The 17193-nt window shown below is 32.2% G+C and overlaps 2 protein-coding genes across 3 annotated transcripts; one reads left to right on the plus strand and one right to left on the minus strand.

Annotated features, from left to right (window-relative positions):
- The first annotated feature begins 765 nt into the window (after positions 1 to 765).
- Positions 766 to 1952, plus strand: LOC126880948 (uncharacterized). The gene is made up of 2 exons (XM_050645025.1): positions 766 to 1601; positions 1651 to 1952. The coding sequence occupies exons 1-2, from the start codon at positions 983 to 985 to the stop codon at positions 1950 to 1952; spliced, it is 921 nt and encodes a 306-aa protein (XP_050500982.1). The 5' UTR covers positions 766 to 982.
- Positions 1953 to 2849: 897 nt separating this feature from the next.
- Positions 2850 to 5370, minus strand: LOC126880489 (uncharacterized). 2 transcript variants are annotated; one of them, XM_050644366.1, is made up of 5 exons: positions 4835 to 5370; positions 3918 to 4432; positions 3555 to 3848; positions 3110 to 3491; positions 2850 to 3058 (listed from the first exon to the last, which is right to left on the minus strand). In XM_050644366.1, the coding sequence occupies exons 1-5, from the start codon at positions 4851 to 4853 to the stop codon at positions 2889 to 2891; spliced, it is 1380 nt and encodes a 459-aa protein (XP_050500323.1). In that variant the 5' UTR covers positions 4854 to 5370; the 3' UTR covers positions 2850 to 2888. The 2 variants fall into 2 exon arrangements, with proteins under 2 accessions (XP_050500323.1, XP_050500322.1); XM_050644365.1 differs by having other exon boundaries at positions 2850 to 3491.
- Positions 5371 to 17193: the final 11823 nt, after the last annotated feature.

Here is a 17193-nt window from a genome sequence, read left to right on the forward strand (position 1 = left end):
TGGACACTGTCGAAAAGCGATGAGAACTTATTAGGTACGTTTGAACGAAAAATCCTTAGACACGTCCCAACAAACATATAATAGCTGGTCAAGCTAAATACTGAGTACTGCAGCTGATTAGTAGTCGCATAAAAGTGACAAAGGCTGTTTAAGCTATTTTGCTGTTTAATATGTCGAACAAACACTGCTTCAGATTATTTGTAAGCCCTTTTGCAGCCAATTGACTTAAGCTGAATATTAGACTGGAGAAGCGCTATTTAAGGCACTTTGTATTATAGTATTCAGCATATCTTATTCAGTTGAATGCTAAGCTGAACTAGCGCTGCTGCAGAATTTTTGTCTACTTTTGATCAACAATGTAAAAAAAACTGAACAAGAGGCTGGGGAAGCGCTATTTAAGTCAGTTCATAATACATTATTCAACCTTCTCTATTCAGTTATATTCTGGGCTGAAATAGTGCTTGTCCAGAACTTTTGTAAGTACTTTTAATCAGCAACTTTATAAAAGCTGATATAAAGCTGAAAAGGAGCTTTAATTTAATTAAATCGTTCATATTCGTTGCAAAAGGTGTATACTTAAGTTCGATGAAAAATGGCTTCTGCAGCTGATGATTATTAAGTATTATACAATTGCTTATATTTGCTATATAATTTTAATTATTTAGATAAAAGATATACACTGTGCTTTACTTAATATTTAAAAAATATGGATAAAAAATCAATTCAAAATTTTAAAAAAATAAAAAAATCTGGCCATTACCGAAAATTAAAGGTAAACCGTTCAAATTATGAAGAGTTTTTAAAAAATCTATATGCACCAAGTAGTGTTTCTTCTCATTCAAAAGCTAACGACACAGCATCAGGATCAGGTAATTTTGTTTTAATTTTGTGAGTATATTTTAAATAAAAAATAATTTGTTACATAGGTTCTAAAGAACAGGAGTGTATTTCTAGCACATCAAGTGATCTTGACGATAATCTAATGGAAACCAGTGAAACATCAGATGATGGTGACCAGTTTATTGATGAAGACATTTTTAAAACAGAAGATACTGAAACGCAATTATTGCCTTGTTCAAGTACCGAATTAGGAAATTGGGCAATCCGACATAATATTACACATGCAGCTCTAAAAGATCTCCTACAAATAATCAAGAGACAGTATGATTCTAGTTTATTTATCGATGCTAGAACATTATTAAAAACGCCAAAAAATACGAAAAAAAGTTGTAAAGTTATACAGGGTGGAGAATATTGGCATCAAGGTCTTGACGTTTGTCTAACGAACACTTTTAAAAACTTGTCAAAAGACATGTTAATACAGCTCAATGTAAATATAGATGGGTTGCCAATATATAAAAGTTCCAAACGTCAGTTTTGGCCAATTTTATGTAGCATATATGAAATGCCTGATATACAACCTATGATTGTTGGCATTTTCCATGGAAATAACAAGCCTCTAGATATAAATGAATTTTTGGAGCCTTTTGTTGAGGATGTTAAGCGGCTGCAATCAAATGGACTCTGTGTTAATGGGCATATGATTCACATAAAAATTAGATGCTTTATCTGCGATTCACCTGCACGGGCATTTATTAAAGGTATCTGTTTTTTTTAATTATTGCTTAAATTGACTAGTTTATTTTACAGGTGTAGTCAATTTCAATGGGATTAATGGATGCCTTAAATGCACTACTGAAGGCGAATATTCTTATCTTTCTCGAACTGTTGTATTTCCTGATATAAAATGTCCTCTTAGAACTGATGCAAAATTCAGAAGTAAACATTATGGTAAGCACCATAAAGGGCAAGAGTCACCAATTTTGAAAATTTCCGAAGTTGACATGGTGCAGGATTTTATAGTAGCAGATGAACTACATCTTTTAGAGCTAGGTGTGATGAAGCGTTGTCTAACAGGATGGAAAGATGGTTCTATGGGTTTCTCAAAGTAAGCTATGTGCTCGTGATATTGAGAGGATCTCCAAACATTTAATATCTGTGAAACTTCCATCTGAAATTCATCGTTCCACAAGAGGATTAGATTGCCTGGCATACTGGAAAGGAGTAGAATGGCGCAATTTTCTTAATTATATTGGAATTGTTATTTTAAAAGATGTGTTGAACACTGACGTTTATAAACATTTTTTACTTCTTTTTGTTGCTGTTAGAATATGTTCTTCTGACATGTATGCTGAAAATCGTTCGGTTGCCCAATTAATGTTTGAAAAATATATAGATGATTTTAAGATTATTTATGGCGTACAATTTATTACAAGCAACATTCATAACTTAGAACATGTGGTTGATGATGTTAATAGATTTGGACAACTTTTTACAATATCTACGTACCCATTTGAGAATACATTATTTCAACTAAAAAAATTATTGCGCCAAAGAAATAACAGTTTGCAGCAAATTGTTAATAGAATTGGCGAAAAAAATTTAATATTGAGCAATGATACAAAAAAGACAAGTTTACAGCCAGAAATTAAGAAAAGGGGGAATGTTATCAAGTGCTACATTTATTCTCATAATTTTTGTTTAAGTAATGTTTTCAAAAATTCATGGTTTTTAACAAATGACAATGACATTGTTCAAATGAATTCTGCATCAGAAAAAGGTGGTAAAATATTCATACATGGAAAATCTGTTAAGAAAAAAGAAGATTTCTTTAGTTATCCCATTCGATCATCAAATTTACACATATATATTTGCAACATTACAAATTTAAATAATATGAAACTTTATTTGCTAGAGAATGTTGTTTGTAAAATGGTTGTTATAAAATACAATGAAAGTAAAATTGTTTTTATTCCTCTTCTACACACTATTAAAACTAAACAAAACTTGAATGTAAATTAAAAAGTTTTTTTAATAAAAATGTTCTTTTAGTCCGTGTCTGTATCATTATTATCTTCCTCTTCAACCTCGTCATGTTCTATTATAGCATCTTCACCGTCAGCTTCATATTTTTCCATACCATATTCATCATTATCTTCATCATATTCTTTTTCTTCATTAAATGATTGCTCATTTTCATAAAAAATTTCATTTTCGCCTGAAATAATAATTTTTATGTTATACATTTTTTTAATATAGGTACCTTTACCTTGTCTTTGAGCAACACCTTTTCTGTTTCCACTTAAACGTTGTTTTTTAACCATTGATTTTTTTCTTCTATGTATTGAAGATTGGCGGATGCCTCCAGTTAAACTACGCTTCTTTGCATTTCTTGTAATTCCAATTATAAATTTTTTCAACAAAGCCTTCGAAAAATCTTTATTGGAACTTTGGACTATTGTAAAAAACACTTCTAAAATATTTTTGCAATTTTTAATACAACATTTTTCAGTGTTGCTTCTACTTCCTCCCGTCCACGAACACTGCACCATAAATTTTTTCTCAAAAAAATAATCTACAATACTATAGCAGGTATCCAAACCATTACTAGTATCAGGAATATTACCAATAATTTTTTTAAAATAATTTCTCTAGAAAACAGTATCAACATTAAATTTAAAAGATTAAATGAAAACTGAAATAATATAACTTACTACTTTCTTTTCATAATTTGGATCTTTGAGATTTTCCTCTAATTGACTTAACTCCTGTGAGGTTGAAACGGCATGAAATTCAAATTGAATATTGTCATCATCCTGATGATTGTTTTTAAAATTCTGCATTGCTGACAATAATTTGGCATCAAAATCTGATTTAATTGCCGCAACTGCCTTCACCAACATATCTTTTACGCTCTCTGTTATATCATTTTTAAACTGATTAAATTTTTGCTCAATGTCATTCAACTTGTTAATAATGTCGTTTTTACTTTCTTCTCCAATCAAAGGCTTATAATTAAGGGTGCAAAAAAAAAGTAATTAAAGTAATAATTTTAAATGTTTCCAATAAAAACTTACCTGTTCGATGACATTTAAAAACTGCGCATTTGCAATTGCTTCAGGAGAAATAATTGCCTCATCCGAAAAATTGGTTTCCAAAATTATATTTTCGCTTTCAACAACAGGCTCAGGAGTTTCTTCCGGTATGATTGGTTGAAACGAACAAAATTTTGACGATGATGATGCAAACAGAGTTTCAAAATTTTGTTGACTAGTGACCTTTTTTGTGTTTCTTACTTTATTTTTTTCTTTCATTTCTCCTAAAACCTCGGAATCAGTTGAAGACGTTGCCGAACCTCCCGACATTTCTAAAAGTTCAGTTTCAGCTGCAATGCGATTTTTATAATAATTTCTTTTGATGCGACATATTATTTTATTCCACGTAATGTCTGGAGTAGAATTGACATCCTTTATCAGATTTTTCACGTTTTTTGGTGGCCAAAATAAAATTTTGTTTTTTATCCACTTGTGTGGAACAACAGTTAAGACCGACCTTCCAGCTTCTATCGTCTCAACGATTTTAAAATGGGGTTCTGTAATAAATTAAACTAATTAAAATTTCAAATATTAACTACAATATTACATAGGTACATAAGTAGAAAAAAAGAAGTTTTAAATTTCATCCAATGCATAGGCAACTCATATTACGTTCTTATAATAATAAAAGTATACTTTTTATTTACCCATTATTTTAATTAGAAGATTTGTAACTTATTAGTAGTTTGTTAATATCAGTCTCCTTATATAAATAAATATATCCCAGGTTTATTCTAATTATTTAAGACCAAAATATTTCATAATTTAATAAGTTTAATACTAAATGTAAAAAAATAATTAACCTAACTTTTTTAAATGTATAATATTGATAATTATTAATATCCATTTTTACAAACACTTTGTATACTTAAAGAATAAATAATAAACAACGTACTTACCTGGATTACACCTATTCATTTTGACTTAAAACTTACGCAAAAATCACTATAAAAATAGGAAAAACAAATAAATTTTGATCTCCGTTTACAGACAAGACAGTATTTTCGCGGTAAATCCCAGGAGTGTTTTGTTCTGCTAATAATCAATCTCAATTCAGCTAAAATTTAGTGAATGTGGCGTTGTTTACTTTTGCAGAAAGTATTCAGAAGTTATTCAACTAAAATTCCGATAATTATTTTCAGCTTTTGTTCGACAAATAAACAGCGCTTCTTCAAATTTATTTCAGCTGTTGTTCAGCTTCCAAAGCATTTCATTTATACAATAAAATACACATTTTTGGTAAGTGCCAGATTAGCTCAGTGGGATAGGCAGTGATATATGGATCGAGAGGTAGCAGGTTCAAATCGCACAGAAGACACTATAAAATAAAAAAAGTAAGTATTACGATTTTAAATAAAATAATAAAATAAGTGTGAAATTGAAGTTAAAAGAAAGCTAATGTCGATAATAAATCGTAATAAATATATAAAAAAAACATTTTTGTTTTATTTATAAAAAGCTGAAGAAGAGTTGAAAAATAGACTGTATAATATCTGCAAAAGCTACTTTTCAGCAAGGAAACAAATTATATAACACGTGAAAATTGGTCAAAAGCAGCTGAACAAAGGCTGAAAGTAAAGCTGTTTAGAAACTGAATAAGTATTTCTTCATTTTGCAGAAGTGGTACAGTAGCAATATGAATAGCCATATAAAAGTTGAAGAAGCGCTAATAAATGCTACTTTATTCAGCTTTAAGCTGATTATCTTCTCCTTTTTCGCCTGTTTAGAATCTGAACAGATGCATAAACAAACTAATCGACTACCTTTGTTCAACATGCAAGCTTCTAAAATTAGCTGATGAAACGTTAAATCAACTTAAAATGTTTGTTGGGGTATATAAGGGGGTGAAAGAAAATGACGTACGGTATGGAGCAGAAGATATAATTTTGAACTACGCAGCATACAACGAACCCGACGTCATAACATCCATAAAGATCGGACGTCTGCGCTGGATGGTCCATGTTGAACGAATGTTGGAGACCGAAACACCAAAACATATAATGAAGCAAACACCAGTAGGGAGAAGGTCAAAGGGAAGACCCAAACTTAGATACATGGAACAAGTGGAACAAGATCTGAAAACACTTGAGATTACCCACTGGAAGAACAAAGCAAGGAACAGAACAGAATGGCGGAAAATCCTAAAACAAGCCAGGACCCAAAAAAGGTTGTCGAGCTACTGATGATGATGACTCTCTCCATCTAGGTCCAGCTCTACCTTCTGTTTTACATCATCTGCAGAAATGCATATTTATTGGGTGTCATTAAATAGAGAATATATTACACTGGTAACCACACAGTTTGCTGCCGGAAATTTTTTTACTGTTTCTAGGTAATTTGGGTCTGCTGAATCCAAAAATGCCACCAGATTTGCTCAGTGGCGTAACAAACTCCGTCGGGGCCCCCCCGCAGAATTTTAAATGGGGCCCCTTTTATTCCGGGAGCAGTCGCGCCGTTAGAAAAAATCCAACTTTTTATCATTTTCCGTGATAACTTAATGAACAATTTTGCAACATAACTTTCCACTTGTAAGTGCCTCGAAGAAGATTGTAGTAATGCTTAGAATTTTTTTTAATTTTTTTTTTTAATTTCATTTTTATTTTCTTGGTGGAATTTATGGCTTTGGTGGGAACCAATTAGTTTTAAAATTGTTAGAAATAGATATTTTTAACATAACAAGCAAACAAAAATATTATAAAATTGAAATTTGTTTTAAATTTGTATTGTTAGATTTTGTTCTACGCGCGACTGCTTACGTGACAGAAGTGAGCGCGACTGCTCCCGCGTTAAGCAATTACTAAATACGACTTAGTTAACAAAAACTTTTTGTGTTGCCGTTATCATTCACTGTTCATAACAACTTACATTTCTCATCTTTATCGGTATACAGACCCATTCCAAAAAAGTGTGTTTGTGTAGCTTGGAACCTATGGGAAGCTTTTTTATTACATATGTATATATTACGAAAAAAAGGTTATTCTTCATAAAATGCTCTGTATGGTATAAAACCTAAGTTGCAATAATCAGATATTAAATTGTATTGATTTTATACATATGTATATAAAATTGTATTGATTTTATACATATTTATATGTATATAAAAAAATATTAATTTCGCTCAATAGTACCTAGACCACCATTATATTTTACAATATTGAAAAATTTTATTATAAAAAGTTGTTCGCAATTAAAAACTATGTTTAAATATGCAATTATATCATTCCAGTTGAAATATTGTGAACTATAAAGGTACTTAACTCTTAGAGAGAAATTCATATTTTTCGACATATCTCGTATAAAGTTGGTAAAATGTGATATATTACGATTGAATCTTCGTTTTGAGATAATGCAGAGCTTTTTATAAAGAATCTGGTAAGAATTTTATAAAGAATTTTTTCCTAAAATTAAAAAATTAATAATAAAATAGTTATTATAATTATTGTAATAAAATGATGTTGGTTATCGGTAATTTGAGAAATATTTGGAAAAATTAATTTTTTATTTACAAGGATGTAATTAAATATTAAAATTAAAATCGTATTATAAAAGTACTTTATCCTCGAGTTAAATTCCTATTTTTTGACTTAACTCGTATAAAATTGATAAGCTTTGATATCTGATGGTTTATCTGGCTTATTTTGTATCTCAGATTTAAGACCATTCAGAGTATTTCATGAAGAATAACTTTTTTCGTAAAATTGATAATAAAAATGTTTCCCATATGGTTCGAAGCCACGCAGACATACTGTATAAGTGCTCAAAAAAATGTATTTTGAATTTTCAAATTGTAATGTCTGACAGGGCCGTAACTACCATTGGGGCAACCGGGGCAGTGCCTCGGGGCCCCCGGCGAAGGGACCCAGCGATTGTAATCGCGTTATACTGCCTATAGGCAATATAACGCGATTAAAAACCTACATTATAGCCGAAGAAAGTAAGTAACATTATATGTAGTATATTTTTTATGAAAACAGAAAAGATGTTATATTGATGGTAAATATTTAGCTTAAAATAATGTGATTTCAATGTTTTTTGTGTTGGTCAACTAAAATAGCAATATGTAGGTAGGTACAGGAAACTTCAGTCATGGAGTATATTAAAATGCGTTTTCAAGGGGTTAAATATCAATTTTCCCGGACTCCTTCTGCTGGGTGATTACCCCAGACCTCCCGGTAGGGGGCCCCCAGATCACGTTTGCCCCGGGGCCCCCAACATCGTACTTATGGCCCTGATTTAATGACATGTTCGAATTCAGCATAATCAAAAAGCAAATAGAAACATTTTTGAACAAAGTAAAATGATGAATTCGCCGATATCTTTTAAAATTATTTAATATAAAACAGTTTTATTGTTTAAAGAATTAATAAACAATTAGAGGCATCTGTGAGTAGAACTTTTCACTTTAAGATAAGATATATAAACTAACAAAAAATGTATTAGAAAAATATAAGCTTGTTTGATTTTTTCCGAAACCAAAACAATGCAAGCTTTTCTACATTGACTCCCCTAAAGCGTAAGTGTTATAATTTCCTTATCTTACCGTTTATCTGTTGAGAGATTGTCCAATGATTACACAAGAAAACTCGTCAATAATTGTTAAATAAATGCGTACCAAACTGATGCAACTATAACCGTAAAACAACACAAACATAAATAACATTCAATGCAAACAACCAATATGAAATTACTGGCGATAATATTTTATCGAAATACCTACTAAAAGTAGGTAAAGAACAGAGAGAAAGAAAACCCATTTTTAGATTTAACAATATTGTTTTTAAATTCGGCAAATTGCAATTCTAATATCTTTCAATAGTCACGTACAAAGCATTATATAGGTAGTTTATTGTCGCTGCCATAAAATTTCGGTAGGCCGGAAGGGATTAAGTTGCTAGATACTTTGAGATGATTCACTTTTGGCAAATACGTCTATTTAGAAATTTTTACGTTTTTAAATTTAAACAGACAACGTAAAAATAATATAACAATAACAGATTTTTACATAATATCAGATGACAAGATGGGGCCCTTAAGCGATTGGGGCCCCCCCGCAACCTTCACGCTGCGGGGCCCTCTGTTACGCCCCTGGATTTGCTCCATCAGATCGCTTTCAGAAAATACGGCGACATATCACATTTCTAACATATAGGGCAATTTAACGCAGCACTACCTACATATATGTAGTAATGCTACCCATGAAATAAACAAAACACGAATAAAAAGTAAGATATTTATTGTACAACAATATACTTACAAAAATCATGACACATATCTGCCCAAAAAAACTTAACTTTCCATCTAACCTTACCAGCGTCGCAGCAAAAATGTGTTATTCGGCGTCACCTAAAAACTTCCTTTTATATGATTTTCTTGCAAAGGATTTAAAAGGAAGGTATATTTGAAGACTCCAGCAGTAATCTGCCATCATGTGATTGCCTTATCTCCCCTGATACCTCTCTTCCATCGTTTTATTATCTTGGTTGAAGCGTCCCCTTTGTTCCTCACTAAGGTCACCAAGATTTTCTGGGAAACGGTCTAAATGTCTGTAGAGGTATTTTAATTCTCATATGACAACCGTGTTCGTTAAGCTGTTGAGCATTTCTTGCCCATTTCATACCCAATTGATATACTTCCATATTTGTTGCCATTACGTAGGACGCACTTTAAACTTCGTTTGGAACTATCGATAAATAGACGCCAGTGATCTGGTATATACTCCGATACACCCATTTCTTCTAACAGTCCTGTAATATTGTTATAAAAAACGATATCATCTTGCTGACAAAAAAAGGCAAAAGATCTTTTTCTGTATTACGGTAGTATGTAATTTTGGTGTCTGGGTGAAGAACATTCCTTTGTTTTAGTCTGGAGGCAAGCAACTCGGAAGAATCCTTTGAAAGGTTCAAAGCTCTGATAAGATCGCTTAGCTCTTCTTGAATAAAGCGCTCAGGATGTGTTGAATCCCCTTCAAAATCACTGTCGTCTTCCCAAATCTATTAGTCTTAGTTCGTCAGATAACATTTCGACATTATACTCTGGTAACGTAGGTAGACTGCTAAATATTGGAATGGGTATCTGCTCAAGCTGATGTGGAATTGGTCTTATTGCTGAATCCAGGTTAGGATGGTCTTTGATGAATCGTCAAAATGATTTTTTGGTTCCCTCCTTTCGTCCACTGTCGCAAGTTTTCAAGACAAGTTTTTCACTCTACATGTGAATCCCAGGATTTATCTTTATCTCCTAAATGAACTCCAAAATAGCCTTGATATGCCCTTTTGTCAATTTGCGCATTTGTCTCAGAATTTGTTAAGTTTGTTTTAAACATATTGCAATTATAGTGGTCGAATATACAGAAATGTAATAATATTTAAGTATTTGATGAGTATGTTATATCTCGAAAACTAGAGCTGATACAAAGAAAAGGTTTGCATTTTTGGAATCAGCAGAGATGAATTAACTATAATCAGTTGATTTTTTTTCGGCAGCAAGACAAACATTTTTTTTTGTTGGCCTGTGTTATTCTTCTTTATGCACCATGTCCTTTCAGAACGTTGTTTATCATCATAGCTATCTTAATTTTATTCACCGCCACCCTAAATAGCATGCTTGTGTCAACCCCATACCAATCTGGCAAGTTCTTCAACCATGAGGTTCTTCTTCGTCCTGTACTGCGTTTGCCTGCTATTTTCCCTTGCATAATATTTTGTAGCAACCTACATTTGGTACCTCCCACTACATGTCCGAAATACTCCAGCTTTCTCTTCTTGATGCTTTTATAATCTCAGTAGTCTTGCTGAGACGTTCTAGTATTGTGGAATTTCGAATCTGCTCTACCCAAGAATCTTTTAAAATTCTTCTATAGCACCACATTTCGAAAGTCTCAAGGCGATTTAGGTCGATTTTATTCACAGTCCAGGACTCAACACCATAAAGTAGGACCGTAGGACCTAGAACACGTAGCAGTGAAGTAGGCGGATCCTCAATGCCAATTTTAGGTCTCTGTTACATAATACCTTGGACGTCCTTTTAAAAGCGACTCTGGCCTGCTCTATCCTAGATCTAATTCCGTCGTGAGTCTCTGCGTTACAATTTAATTGATATGAAAAAAAAAAGAATGTGTGTGTACTTTCTACGCACGTAAGAATTTATACTTCTATTATATGATTTCTTAAAAATAAATATACTTTAAACAGTTTGTTTTAATTTTTTTTAAACACCAAACTAATTTTGTGCTGACTGCTTTCAAAAAAATAAAAAAAGTATAGGATTGTACTGGATTCGAACTCAAGACCTCTCGATCTCTGGCCGAATTAGTCGAGGCATTGAAGCACAAAAACACAAAAAAGGCCTTACTGTCGATTTTTGGGGCAGTAAGACGGATTTTAATGCAGTTTGGTGCGTTGGATTCGTGAGAATGTCAGGAAATTTTGTGAACTAATGTAATGAATAAGAAATCTGAAATTGCATTTGTGCATAAGAAAAATGCATTTCAAAAGTGCATTTTGAAATAGGCAATTATTATAAATTTGCAACTCGGTAAATAGTTGGGCAACATCCCGATTAATTATTTTAATTATTTTTAATCATTTTTAAGTCCATATAATAGTCTAAGATGTCAATTACCATTAATAATAAACAAAAAATTTTTCCTTATGGGGAATCGAACCAAGTACTAACACGTCCGTAACTAGATACACACCGCTAGCCTACGCAGACACTTGCTAGACACGGACGATATTAGGTATAAACAAAAACAAATATGTAGGTAAGTAAAAATTGTAAAGAAAATTACTACATACTTAAATGTATTATAAAATTAATATATTCCTAAATTTTAGAAGAAACATTCGTAAATAGGTACATTTATACAAAACATTCGAAAAATCGACACTTCAATCCTTCAATGCCTCTCCTATGAAATTTTACTCTCAATCACGCCTAAAGAAGTATAACTTCAAAAACAATTTGATCTACTTGCTCAAGTATGGTATTATTTACATATATAGACGGTTTTATATTCTGTTTTTTACTTATAAGGAGTATTCGAATTCATTTTCTTCGAATCCTGAGAAAGCTAATACGAGAATTTTTGAAAAATTTAAACGCAGAATAAAATACCTATTACACTATTACCGAGGGCCGAAAGTCCATTAGAATAAACAGAAGGTTTCTTGTGAATGATATAGGTATTTGAAATTAAAAATCGTACTCAATTTTCTCTTCTTTTTCACCCCTGTAACTTATTAAAATAACATTATAGAAGTTTTCAGGGACTTTTGTCCCTCGGTAATAATGTAATCTTGCATTTTGTGTTTAAATTTTTAAAAAATACTTATTAGTTTTCTCAGGATTATAAAAAAATGAATGCATTTAAAAAGCATTGGACCGAGATTTTGCACAAGCATTACCTATACATTTTTGTAATCACTATCTCAAAAGCTTTTAAATGAGGTGTCAGATGATGTACTTTCCCATATGAAGATTAAAATTTAATTCATTACCATAATTTTATATGTGGATGATTGCATCCCGCGACATAAATGACTATCTTTCGTACTCGTGCATAAATACTCACGTCTGTCAAACGTGATATAGAATAAACTTGTATAATATATAAGACATACATTTTATGCATATATAAGACATACCTTTTTCCATAAAACTCTCGAAAGTAGAATTGGTATTTACTGCATCATCGTTGATTTGTATCGGACACACTGAAAAATCGCATGACTTGTTTTGAATGCTCTCAGAACTTAAATTTGCTCCAAGATCAGTAGGTCTCATAGTATGATCTATCTGATAAGATATACCTTGTACATATGTATTATCTTCATTACTATTAATATTATCACCCAAATTACGTTGATTTTTAAAAAAATAATCAGCTATATTGCGACATTTGAATTTTTTTACTTTTCAAGTTCTCGGTAGAAGCTTCTTTTCGTTTATTTGACATTTTATAACTCTTCGTAAATCACAAACTATATTAATATAAAAAAGAAGAATAAAGTCAAAATAATATTAATCACTCTAACAATTTACAAAGTAATATCTGTACGAATCAGTATTAGAGATGTTACTTCGTTACTTGCATCGATACACAAAATACACTAATGACTAATAGACTAATAATTAATAAGCAAAGGGTGTTTTTTTTTCGTGGTCAGCAATCGGCGTTTGAACATAATACATTTATATTTTCGGCAAATTAATATAGTTTTGCTGAGCGCGCTATTTTCGAGAGATTTTCGAAGAATCCGTTATCTGCAACCGATTACCGATTTTATAATTATACGAGAGTGGACATGCTTAGGTATGCGTTCACAGTATATATACATTACATATTTGTTTAAATATGCTATTGTAATCATTTTTAATTCTTAATGTATACCGTATACCTAACAATTATAAATTACTCATTTCAAAAAAATATATTTATATGTAATTCATATAATATTGTAATTTTAAAACAGGTATAGTTATCCATTTGAAAAATAAATGAATGTTTTTGTAATCTTTATACAGTAAAACCTGTCAGTAACGGCCACTAAAAATGAAAGAACCATTGGCCGATATGGAAAGGTGGCCGGTATTGCCAGTTTTTGTAGTCTACTTATACTTGGTTTGGGGATTTTTTAAACTGGCCGTTAGTACCTACAGGTGGCCGATTTTGGCAGGTGGCCGATTTTGGCAGGGTGCCGGTAGCACAGGTTTTACTGTATTATAATTAAAAAAAAATAAATCACTTGGGTTGAGAGGGGGGGCCGATCGCCCCCCCCCTGGATCCGCCACTGCCCACGATAATCACACAGCGTTCTAAAAATTATTAATCTATCTTAGGATTTCTAATTTTGTTTTTAATTTAATTAATAGGTGCACTACAGTTTATTTTACAGCAACAAATAACAATTTTTAATTAAATAAAAACTGGAAACTTGGAAACTAAGTAGGTGAATTTATTTTATAATTATTGTGTTCTGGAAATTACGAAGTGGTCGGAATATTTTGCATAACAATGTACATTCTATGTACAGAATATATATACTACATTTTATTTATTTATTTAATTTTGCAGTGGCTTAAACATTAAAAAATACTACGTTTAATACAAACGTTAAATTAACAAAATGTGTGATTTGGCATTGGTTAATTTAGGTCATTACGTAGAGTATAATAGGAATGAATACTGAGGAACACTGCAATAGTTTTTTTAAGTCGAAATTATTGTTAATTACAACATAAACTGACCGCAAATATGTACACAAATGAATGGCAAAGTCAATGTTTTCCTTGAGTTGATGATTTTCAAATTCGCCACCAGGCGTCGCCCACTTTGCGGTTCCTCACCAATAAACATCCTGGATTAACCGATAATAGTATAAAAGGCCCGGTTTCAGGTAAAATTTATTTCAGGCTTTATTATGGGAGTACCGTCTAGTCAGTGTTAATTGCAAAAGACCACCTCTGTCTACCTCGGTGGCTTATCGCTCCGGGTGGGTCTTAACAATGGGCCAGGTCAGATAAATTTAATAATATTTACGACCGCACTAATTGAATTCAACCATTTACTGTTGAACAAACCATTCAAGTCACTAAAACCGAGTACTGACTTTTAATACTCTCCCTGTGTAAATTGGTGTTTTATTTTTCAGTACAGTACTTACTCGCTGCAAGTGTTCATACCAGTCGAATAATTAAAAAAAGCAATCCTATTTACTGGAATGAGTACCTACGTTCCATCAACAATACTTCTCCCACGTAATACTCGATTGTATGACACACTATAGCATAGTATAGACCGGATATACACTTCTAGTAACGAAATCTCTGACAGCGCGTCTACACATTAAAATCCGATTTTATCGTGTAGGCATCACTATACCTGTGAAACACTCGCCTCCAGTAGGTACTTACGAGTTACTAGCGTCATTTAACTGAGGCTTTAAATATTGTTATCATCCATTTCAAAGACATGGCCAATCAAATGACAAACCAGAGAAGTTTACATCCATACCTTTAATGAACTGTAGCTACCTATAAACTTTTGGAGAAATTTATGTAGTAACAAAATTGCTGGTAGAATCGAACCTTGCAAAACAACTGCTCTATTAATTAACCAGATGATATGTAACACATGATTCCAAGTTATTAAGGGTGATAAGTAAAGAAAAGCCCCTGACCAATGGCTCAATCCTTGCACAACTTCTTTTCAATACGTACATCTGAGATAAGTTTATTTATCTTATTCTCTAACTTCAAATATTTTAATTCCTTCGTAGCTTTCTTCTACCTCTTCGATAAAGTCTATATCGTTATCTTAGTTGTAGTTTAGTCTTTCTAATATAGATAGTAGTGCCCTTGGTTCGGTAGTATAGACTACATCGTTTTCACGATGTGAGGGGTCATCGATTTCTTTCAATCTCTCTCGAATTCTCTGTAATCTACATGAACCTTGAATTTAGCTAGTCGATGTACTCTCTTCACTGATTGCTTTTTTGGTCCATACATATTTTTATTGCTTCACGATTTAATTTACCGGCAAATTATTTGTATTCTTGATTTCTGGTTATGTTTTTCGTGTGCTGTTATCTCTTAAAACATTTTTTTGCACTTTGGTTATTCCTTGGAATCTGCCTCCAGTTCTTCTGTAGGTGTACTTCTGCTTAAGGCATTCTTAATCAGATTTTCGTACCTTAAGATCCAGTACCTTTCTTTCTAGTTCTTCTGTGATGGAAATCTCTGGTGTTTCCAATATAATGTTAAGCGATGTATTTACTTTACTTCAACGTTGATCTACTGTTCTTTTTTATTTGTCACGAGAACTAAACATCTTGAAGTTGAGTTCCTAGCGGAGATTGGAAATCATTCTGGCAATATAATTTTGTAGATCAGGGCGCATCCGTAAAAATATTAGTACATTTGGATGTTGAGAGGTGACTCATATTTTTTTGCAGAAATTGCTTGAAAATAGCTCATATACTAATATTTGAGTTATCCTCCTAAAAACCATAAAAAACAAGTATTCGCATTTTACGGTTTTCAACCATTTATGCTACACTTAGGACCTACATATTTTACCCAAAAAGACTTTAGACATAATAAAACAATACGGTAAATTTCATTAAGATCGGTTCAATAGATTTTGCATTCCAGCTTTCAAAAAAAATACAATTTTTCAAAATTTTACAAGACTGTGATTTTAATAAGTAATTTTACCAATTTTGGAAAAATTGACAAAAAACAGAAAAATTACTTACTAAAATCACTAGACAGTTGTGTCCGAGTTTAGCGAACCGACCAGGGGTGGCCAAACTGTGGCTCGCGAGCCACATGTGGCTCCTTGAAGGATTATTTGTGGCTCCCAATAAATTTACATGAATTACTTTCAATTTTTGTGTTTCAAAATCTCTTAAATCACTGACAACAAATATAAAAGACTAATAATTAGTCTTTTATATTTGTCAGTTACAATTATTGTAACCAGGGGACTTTTATCACCGTTGCTATTCAATTTGGCCGTAGAATAAGTATATGTAATAAGTAAAATATCATATGCGCTGGCATGGGGATTGCCGAATCGAGGATCACAAGCATTATTGGCCTTTGGTGATAATCTAGGTGGAGTCGCTCATTCTACAAGAGACGTGAGAGAGATGTTTTCACAACTCGAGGAAGAAACAGGTAGTCTGAGCCTTCGGATAAATAATGAGAAGACGAAATATATGCTAGTACCTAACCAAAAATTCAAGACCAAGAGTTAGGCAGAACATAATAATTATTATTAATGACCACAACTTCGAAGTAGTAAAAGAGTTGAAATATGTAGGGACGGTAATCACAGATGACAATCACATATAAAAAGAGGTCTCAGCATGAATAGGTGCGCGGAATAGATCATTATACTACTCCCTATCATTATAAGATCTAAACTGCTAAAAAGACAATCTAAATTCAGACTGTACACGACAATTATTATTCGCCCAATTGTTACATATGGAAGTGAAACATGGACTGACTCTACATCAGCGGGAAATAAATATGCTGCTGGGTTTTGAAAGGAAAGTTCTCAGAATGATGTTTGGCCCTCAAAAAGATAAACTGACAGGAGAGTATAGAAGGAGCCGCAAAGTTGAGTTGGTGACTTTGTATGGTACTGAATACATCTCCAGACATATAAAAGCTAAGATAAGATGGGCAGGTCATGTGGTACGATCAGAGGAAACAAAGTGTTAAATACAGTGTTTTTTGAGAGACG

This window comes from Diabrotica virgifera, chromosome 2 (genome assembly GCF_917563875.1).
Source record: "Diabrotica virgifera virgifera chromosome 2, PGI_DIABVI_V3a".
Taxonomy (NCBI): Eukaryota; Metazoa; Arthropoda; class Insecta; order Coleoptera; family Chrysomelidae; genus Diabrotica; species Diabrotica virgifera.